Here is a 10,000-nt window from a genome sequence, read left to right as displayed (position 1 = left end):
CTTTTCTTTGGTTTTGTGTTTTCTGTCTCTATAGCTCTCTCTCTCTCTATCTATCTATCTCTTTCATTTATTGTGTGTTTATCTCTCTCTATCTTTCTGTTCCTCGCGCCCTCTCCCTCTCTCTCTTTCGTTCCTCCCCCTTTCTCTCACTCACTCTCTATCCCCATTCTCAATCCATTTATCCACCTACCTACCTCCCATTTTCCTTCTCCCTTTGTCTCTCCATCAAAATAAAGAATACAAAGTTACATTAATCATGAAATTATGCTGTATATTCCAAGCGATTATAGTAAGTAATCGTCGAGAGGGGGGCGATTACTTTCTGACAGCCATGCACCATCAGTCATGTCTATTTTCTGTGGCATACTTCTTATAATTGATTGAAACTCTTTAGTTATGTCTATATACTCTTATTATGCTGTGATAGTGCTGAAGGTAATGTAAATTACCATGGTGATAATCACGTGTTATGAAATTATTATCATTATCATTACCCTTATTATCATAATTATCATTAATATCATTGTAGTTATCATACTCGGTATTAGTTTTAAACATTTTCTAATTACTTCTGATCACAAAGGGCACCATGACAACAAAAGTTAAACAATGGACTTTTAGATGTAGAAGTCTCAATCTCTCTCTCTCTCATTCTCTGTCTCTGACTTTCATTCTATCAGATGTAGAAGTCTCTCTCTTTCTCTCTCTCTCAAATTCTCTCACTCTCTCTGTCTTTGTTTTATCAGATGTAGAAGTCTCTCTTTCCATTTTTTTTTTCTTTCTTTCTTTTTTCATTTGTTATTCGTTTATCATGTTCTTTAATTATCAGCTGGAAAATTCCAAGTCTTTACTCATGGCAAAGTGGTGATAATTATTAATAAGATAATCATAGCTATTATCTGAGCTCTTGAAAATGGATGTGAAGAAAGGCTTCCTGATAGTTTAGTATCATCCTTGGTTCAGATACGTTTCGGGCAAAGTATTATTGTTGTTTTTGTCACTGTCGTAGTCATTATTGCTATCATTATCATAATTATAATTGTCGTTATATTATCATAATTATTATCACTGTATCAATATCATCATCATTAACCTTATCCTTATTATCATTATTGATATTACTTTCTGCCCCCCCCCCCCCTTTCTTTTTTATTCTTCTTTCTTCTCTTTCTCCAACTCCTCCATCACGATCACCTCCACCACCTTCTCTTCCATCTCCTCCACCTTTCCCTACGCCACCACCTTCACCTCTATCACTACCACTTATTCCTCTTTATTCTCCTCCCTTTCTACCATCACATCTTCCAGCTCCTCCACCATTTGCTCTCTCATCTCCTCCACCTCCATCACTCTCACCATCCCCATCACTTTCTGCAACATTTCCACATCTACCACCATTTCCTCCACCTCCACTTTCTTCACCGTCTCCCCACTTCCACCACCATCTCCACCTCTCCCTCCACCATCATTCCCAACTCCATCATTTCCACCTCTACCTCCACCTCCATCACCACCACCTCCACTTCCTCCACCACCATCTCCACCTCCACCACCACCACCACTTCCTCCATCTCCACCTCCACTTCCTCCATTATCTCCAACTCCACCACCATTTCCTCCACTTCCCTCTCCTACTCCACCTCCTAACAAAGAAACAAAGACACTTTAAATATATCACAAAATACCTCCCTTTAACATCCTTATTTTTTAAATAGTAGTGTTGTTGAAGTCATCAAAACTGTTTGTTACTAATAAAAGAAATTTATTAAGAAAACTTTTTTTCATCTAATATTAATTGCAAATTGATCGATGATAGTGATAGCAGTGATGACGATGATGATGATGATGATGATGATGATCATCATCATCATCATTATCATCATAATCATCATCATCATCACCATCATCAGCATTATCATGATGATGAAAAAACAAAAATATAACGATAATGATAAAGAAGATGTAATAATCATGATAGCAATGATAATACTGCAGTAAAAATTATAATGATGATCATGATCATAGCAAAACAAAAATTATAACAATGATAATAATGATGATATGATAATAACAATAAAGATGATAAAGATAATATAAAAATATTCATGATAAAAACAATAATGTAGTATTAACAGTTATGATAATACTACTAATAATAATGATGAAAATAATGAAGCTGATGATGATAACGATGATAATAATAGCAATGATAATAATAATGTTAATAATGATGATAACAACAATAGCAGTAATAATGATAATGATAAAAGCAATACTTATGAAAATAAGAACACCAATACCAGCATTAACACTGATGAAGACAGCACCGACCTTGGGAGCCCCCCCCCCCCCCCAAAAAAAAAAAGAAAAAACACCAAAAAATAGTCGGTGTGCTGACATAATTACTTGCTGTCTGATGAGGTGTCATTAACGAACGAACGATCAAATAATTGTGAGGCACTGTTTACCTTGGCAGCCATCTTGGAATTTTACCTTAGATTTAGTAATGGAAAAGAGACTTGGAAAAAAGTGTTTTCATAAGAGAGACAGAGAGATTGGATAGAGTGGTAGATGATGGGAGGGAAAGAGTAGAAGGAGAGAAAGAGAGAGAGAGAGAGAGAGAGAGAGAGAGAGAGAGAGAGAGAGAGAGAGAGAGAGAGAGAGAGAGAGAGAGAGAGAGAGGCAGACACATATGTATATATAGAGAGAGGAGAAAGAGAGATAGAGAGAAACAGAGAGAGGGGGGGGGGGGGCAGACAGATACAGAGAGAGAGAGAGAAACAGAGAGAGATGGAGAGACAGAGTCATGCCAGCTTGCACTGCGAAACACAAACAACAGAAAGGGCAGAAGGTAAGAAGACAAATGAAGTTCGAATATCTGTGTCAGAAGCGGTTTCTGGTAGGGGGGAGGAACAGGAGTTTCTTAAGGGATAGGGGAAAAGGGGGACTGACGGAGGAATATGAGGAAGAAGAGGTTATAAGGAGGGAGAAACGAGAGGGGGCGAGGAGTGAAAGGAGGGAGAAAGGGGAGGGGTGAGTTATATGAATAAGGGACATGGGGAAAATAGGGAAGACAGAGAGAGGGAAGAGGAGGGGAGTGAAAGGAGTGAAAGGAAAGGGGAGTAGGGATGTATGTGAGTAAGGGACAGGAAGAAGTGTAGGGGGGTGGGGGCTAAACAGACGGAGGGAAGGGGGTGCTATGTAAATGGTAAAGGGAGGGTGTGATAAAAGGGTGGGAAAGTAGTTAAATAAGAAGGGGAGGGGAAAGAAGGAGGAAGGGAGGGAGGTTAAATAAGTAGCATGGGAAGAAGGTGAAACAAGGTGAGGTTAGGTAAATATCGGACGGAAGAGGGGTAAGAAAGGGGGAATGGGTTTATGTAGAGAGGAGGGGTAAGTAGGGAGACGGAGGAGAGGAGGAGGAAGGGGGAGGGGGAGATAACGAGGGAAGGAGGGAGGGTGGGAGGGTGGGAGGCACGGGGTTAGGTGTAGCATTAATATATCATAAAGCAGCAATTGCCCCATCGACCCGGATCATGGAATTTCAACACTTGTAATCTGCCTTAGTTCTCACTCGAAGTGTTGACGTAAGGACTTGTATCCTCGTTTTCTATTGCCTCTTTTCTTTCTTTTTTTCTTACTTTTTGTTTATCTATTTATCTGTATATCTTTTCTCTCTTTCTCTCTCTCTTTCTCTCTCTCTCTCTCTCTCTCTCACACACACACACACACACTCTCTCTTTATCCCTCTTTCTCTCTCCACCCCCCCCCCCTCTCTATCTCTCTCTTCTGTCTCTCTCTCTCTCACTTCTCTTTCTCTCTCATCTTTCTCTCGTTTCACGTCTCTCTCTCTCTCTCTCTCTCTCTCTCTCTCTCTCTCTCTCTCTCTCTCTCTCTCTCTTTCTCTCATAATAGATTATGGATAGATAAATGGGTTGAGTGTGTTTGCATGTTTGTGTGTGTCTCTCTTTTGTTTATCTTTTTATCTATCTATCTTCTATATTTCTCTCATTCGCTTCTCTCTCTCTCTCTCTCTCTCTCTCTCTCTCTCTCTCTCTCTCTCTCTCTCTATCCCTCTCTCTCTCTCCACCCTCCTCTCTCTCTCTTCCGTCTCTCTTCCATTCACTTCTCTTCCGTCTCTCTCTCTCTCTCTCTCTCTCTCTCTCTCACACACACACACACTGTAGATAGATAGATAAATGGGTTAAGTTATATATATATATATATATATATATATATATATATATATATATATATATATATACATATATACATATATATAAATATATATTTACACATATATATACACATATATACATACATACATACATGCACACACACACACACACACACACACACGCGCGCGCGCGCGCATACACGTGTGTGTGTGTGTTTGTGTGTGTGTGTGTGTGTGTGTGTGTGTGTGTGTGTGTGTGTGTGTGTGTGTGTGTGTGTGTGTGTGTGTGTGTGTGTGCGTGCGTGTGTTAGTGTATTTATGTTAAAACAAGATTGATCTTGGTCTTTATGAAGGGTAAAAAAAAACAAAAGAATCAAAACCAACATTGTTCGCTGCAAGATTGCAAGATTCCTTTCACTATCACCGACACAGTCATTGCCACACTACAGACACAGAAATCTACCATGTTGTAATAGGAAGAATGATAATGATTATGATAATGATATTGATAATGAATGATAATGATAGTCATATTAATAATGAATGATAATAATAGTCATATTAATGATAATAATGAGGATAATGATAACAATAATGATGATACTGATACTGATAATAGTATTAATGATAATGATAATGACGATGATTATGATAATTATGATGATGAAGATACTGATTATAACAACTATGATGATAATGATAATAATGAAAATATATATGAATAAGGATGATAATGATAATGACAACGATAATTACAATAATAATAATGATATCAATAATAATGGTGATAGCAATAAGAGCAACAGCAACAATAAGATATTAATGGCATTAGTAGATAACAACAATGATAACAATAATGATTACTAACACCAATAACAACAACAACAACAACAGTTGTGGATAATAACTAAGCCAATGTCAAATGGCCGTGCAGGTAACGATGCCGCATCCTGATTGGTCAGTCGGCGTGACGTCATCACCCCAGCGTAGTCATTTCGTGGGAACTCAATTATCCTTTGATTCAATATTATCCTTTAATTTATGTGGCATTCGGTCTGGTTTCTCTTATTCCTTCTCTTTTGTTGTTTTCTTCTAATTTTCGTTTCTATTTTTGTTATTCGCTGTTTCTAATTTACATCTTTTTTATTTTTTTATTATCGTTTCATTTTTTCTTCTGCAAACTTTGATAGTACTAATAATGATAATGATGATAATATTAACAATAATAATGATAATGTTGTTTATGATGATGATGATAATGATATTGATAATGATCATGACTATGATAATAATAGTAATGATAATGATAATAATGATAATAATAGTAATTCAAACAATGATAACAATAAGGATAACAACAGCGATAGCAGCAATGAAGATTAATCACACTCACCCTCAGTGGCGAATCCAGGATGTTTCAGAGGGGATTGGAGTGTGGGAAGTAGAGACTTTTCAGAATTTCAGAATTTCAGCATTTCAGAAACACTTTTCAGACCTTTTTGAGCAAACTATGTTACTTTTTTTTAGTCTATTGTCTATTAGTATGTAGGCTATTCAGTCCATTGTCTATTTAGTCTATCTATCACATAACAGGAAAAGGGGAGGGGGGCGCCTCTCCTAAGATTCTGAGAAGCTGATAATGCTTATCCTTGAAAAGTATTATTATATTTGGCGTTGATTGTGTGTGGTCTGAGGTAATGCCATTATCCTCTCCCTCTTTCTCCCTTCCCTTTCCCCCATAATTACAAAGGTATAATTACGAATTATGCCTTTGTAATGGCCGTTTGGGTTAGGCCTACGACCTTGTTCGTATTTTTTAGTATTAGGGGTTTGATCCACCTGTTAGCAAGATTTATGTGCTTACATGTTCACACACACATACAGACACATGTACGCGCACACGCACACACACACACACACACACACACATACACAATACACACACACACACCACACACTCACAATCACGACCGCACGCACATACACACGCACGCACGCACGCACACTCACAATCACGACCGCACGCACATACACACGCACGCACACACGCACATAAGGACACACACACACACACACGCGCGCGCACGCGTGCGTAACTATTAAAAATATATATATATATCAATTTTATACACACATCTATGTTCCCTTGTTTTATTGCATATATATTAAATGTTACGAACATCAAGGCACTCAAAGGCACCGTACATGAGTAAAGGCAAAATATGATCACTGAAACATAAAGTATCTAGTTTTAAAATAAAACTATAGAAACTGAAGGATATATGATTAGAGAAACTAAACGATAGAGAAAAGTGATATATCAAAACTAAACGATAAAAGTTAATGGCAACAAGAAACCAAATTGTGACTCCGTTAAAACATGAAAAACAAGGCAAAAATATTTATATCCGTATTACATAATAGAGAAAAAGGAAAAGGTAATGGTGTAATGTAATATTTTATGAAATATATTACCTATGTTTTTACCTTTATATATTATTTTTTTTAATTGATAACAAATAATAGGGTACTTCTTTCTATCTTATTGGACAATTGCTACCTTATTACAAATCGGAAATAAACCACCGAATTCCAAACCCCGAAAAATGTTTTGATTCCGAACGAGAAGAGCATTTCAGTTAGTGTAACGGGCACACACTCAAAATAACACCATGACCTAACTCGTGCTTATGTAAGAGATAACTGCTAATAATTGTGGATTGATTTTGGGTTTCAAGAGAACACACCGTGGCTTACAAGTTTAAATAATGGTAAGTAGAATTTCGTATAGGTAGTGAAAGGTGGAGTGCATGATTCCGTAGAGATGAATTTGGAATATTGTTTGGTATATCTTCCTATTTTTATGACATGACTTTCGCAGATAAGGATCTTAATATATCATGTAGATTGATATGATACGAACGAATATGATATTAATTTTCGACACAAATTGGGGTTCTAAGTTAGGGGTGGGGACAATATATATTAACAATGCTTATTTATGCCTATTATAAAATATGTTTATTTAACACTTTATTCACCTGCATATCAAACTCAAGACTAGAAACTTTGTTGTGCACAGGGAAAAACTTGCCAGCATACTTGTCTGCACTGTCTTGCAACTTGCCCGCACATTTGTCTATTGCTTTGTTATCTGTCCGCACTAATAAACAAATTCAGAGGATTTTGTCCATCTGTCAGTTTCAACGTTTAGATTTCTTTGCCTTTCTTAATTGTTGTATTTTGATTCAGCTAACAGTTTAAACACATATTTTAACCCCTTCACTATGAGGACGTGGATACTGCGTCCTCGCAGCGCTCGAGACAAACCCGAGGATGCGCATACTGTGTCATGGCTGAGTTTTGTTGGAATTGTTTTCTTTCTTTCGGATACCGTGCGAGATCTTTCATAATAGAGGTCGTACATGATACGATGGATTACTTGACTTTCATTATTACATAAGAGTGGGATTCGCTTATACCAGGGGAGGTACCAATGTGCCTTGCTAGCAATCAGTTTATCATCTATTTATGGTATATTATGTAAAAATATAAAACTTATTATGATTAGTTTACCATACTACTTCAACCGTTTTCTTTTGTCATCTGAGTGAGGCCTCCCACCAAGGTCACTCTTTCCATCTTCCTCCCAACCCATGTAAATAACTTGTCACATGCATATGGGGGAAGAGGTTAACTATGCTTATTGATATATAACACATGATGATTATGTTGAGGGTTTGGCTTAAAACTTGTAGAGGTTTTGGCTTAAAACTTGTCATATTCAATAGCGACGTTTAAAATTTGGGTGCGCCGGCAGCCTGGATGCGGCGTGGGGAGCGTCTTCTACTGCCCGTAGTGAAGGGGTTAAGAAGTATAATTTACATGCCGTGCCATTTTGCTCTTGGGTGTCCTCTTGGCCACGCATATACAAATCATCTTTAACAACTTGTTCGCGTACTCAATAATGTTTCCAGTCTGGATCATACTGAGTGAAGAGTGAGTGTGGTTGGCTCTGCACTTAGCATTACTACAGAAAAGAGGTCAGCAAACAACCTCCCCAAATATTCTGGCATTTGTGTGTTTGCTGTATTGGTTCTGGTATGGGATATACATAGGCAATAGTCCGCCCAAATTTGCTTTGTGTCATGGAGTAGGCTCAAAGATAACCACTGTCGCTCTGTGCTTGGTATGCCACACGGGTGAATAGATTGTAAATTTAGGAACCACGTCTTTTACATTTTATTTTGCTTTCTCATTTTTCTCTCTCTCTTTCTCTCTCTTTCACTCTCTCTTTCTCTCCTTTCTCTCTCTCCTCTCTCTCTCTCCTTTCTCTCTATCTATCTATCTATCTCATTTGAATCACTCACTTATTGATTTTGCTATCTTTTCAGGATGACTTCTTGACAACTGCTCGCCTGGCTTGGGCCCCTGGGCGAGTAAGGATGGAGTCCCCTTTAGTCAACAGTTATAAGAAACCTTTCATCCTCCGTCGGCTCATTGAGACCTTCTTTGGAGGCTTGCGACTCTTTGCCTCTGAGGATGTTCCTGTGTATATATTTTTGATGCAAGTGAGTTATGTGTAGCTGCACTTCAGGTAAAGCTGGTTTTAATCACTTAATTATATGGGAGTGCCATGTCTGAGTTTGTCTTCAATCTGTTTGCAAGTACTAGAGTTAAGTATTATTTTAGTATCTTTGGGTTATTTTTATTTTTTACGTTCATTACAGGTTCTTCTCTTCAGTGGTGTGCCCTTGCTCTGTACACTATTTATTGCACTGGAACACCATGGCCATGTGACATTGCCTCAAGCGGTTTTCTCAAATGCTGCTGTGTGCGGGATTTATGCCTTCCTAATTCAGGGCTTAGCTTTTTGCCTTCGGAATCGAAGATCAAAGTCACGAGAGATAGAGCAGGTAAGACTTGTTATTTTGTGTTGTACAATTTGTTTCTTTTTGTTCTTAAAAATTGACAGGTCTTGATGATTACATTTAGATCTCCATAACAAAGGAATCCTCTTACATATTTATGATTTTTTTTGTGTTATTATCCATGAAATTTATAATTACTTGTGAACCACTAGTTATTGCAGAGGCAAAAGTAAATCTGTGTATTTCTAGTAAATTGAATAAAAGAACATTTGGTTTTAATCATTAGGGTATCCATTTCTCCAACATTGCAGATGAACCTGGCAACAGATGAGGAGGTCCTGCTTTTCGACTCACCCATTGGTTCCAGGACGTGGGCATTTCTTATACGAGAGAAGCGTTTAATAGCTAGTATTTTTGTACACTCAATTGTTTGTGGGATTGTTTGTGGGTCAGCCGTTTATTACATCAGACCAAGAACTATCCTGGAATTCAATGTGGTTAGTGGAAGACATAATATGTTTTTGTTCCTTCATCATACATATGTAAAGTCAAAATGCAAGTAGGGCTTTGTATTCTAAAGAAGGAAAAAAGTGATCATTTTTATTTCTGTCTCTTGATATTTTGCTTATAGTTATGGCTCTTAGACAAAACAAATAAAAAAAATATTAACAAAAGCATCTCCTGTTCTAGTCATGGAGCGTATCGCTTGCCTACACAATAGTGGGTCTCATAACCGTGGGATCGGGAGTTTGGCCTCTGATTGGCGGACCCACACCTGAACCCGCCATGTATCGGCCTCTCCCCTTTGATTTGGCTCTCCTCTCACGACCGCTGCACATCCTCATCTGTGTTTTGATATATCATGTTCATGTGTAAGCTCTACTGTGTGGATTCTGCTCACTTGTGTCTTTATGATCATGATTTTCTTGGAACTTGTAAACAATTATTTTTGAAA

The 10,000-nt window shown here is 37.7% G+C and overlaps 1 protein-coding gene across 2 annotated transcripts in view; it reads left to right on the top strand.

Moving 5' to 3' along the window:
* LOC122267784 (pecanex-like protein 4) overlaps positions 1–10,000 on the top strand; it is a 39,106-nt gene that overhangs the window by 18,328 nt on the left and 10,778 nt on the right. The window contains exons 1-5 of one of the 2 annotated variants that reach the window (XM_043037936.2): positions 6,769–6,945; positions 8,569–8,745; positions 8,905–9,090; positions 9,357–9,542; positions 9,736–9,917. In XM_043037936.2, coding sequence (XP_042893870.2) covers positions 6,943–6,945; positions 8,569–8,745; positions 8,905–9,090; positions 9,357–9,542; positions 9,736–9,917 — 734 coding nt within the window. In that variant the 5' untranslated portion in view covers positions 6,769–6,942. Of the gene's footprint in view, positions 1–6,768; positions 6,946–8,568; positions 8,746–8,904; positions 9,091–9,356; positions 9,543–9,735; positions 9,918–10,000 lie in introns of those variants that run through there. The other variant, XM_043037937.2, reaches the window with a different exon arrangement.

This window comes from Penaeus japonicus, unplaced genomic scaffold (genome assembly GCF_977035675.1).
Source record: "Penaeus japonicus unplaced genomic scaffold, GWHDUDI00000001_assembly GWHDUDI00000025, whole genome shotgun sequence".
Classification (NCBI taxonomy): Eukaryota; Metazoa; Arthropoda; class Malacostraca; order Decapoda; family Penaeidae; genus Penaeus; species Penaeus japonicus.
Note: the sequence above shows the minus strand (reverse complement) of the source record. Positions and strands in the feature narration are given on the sequence as shown.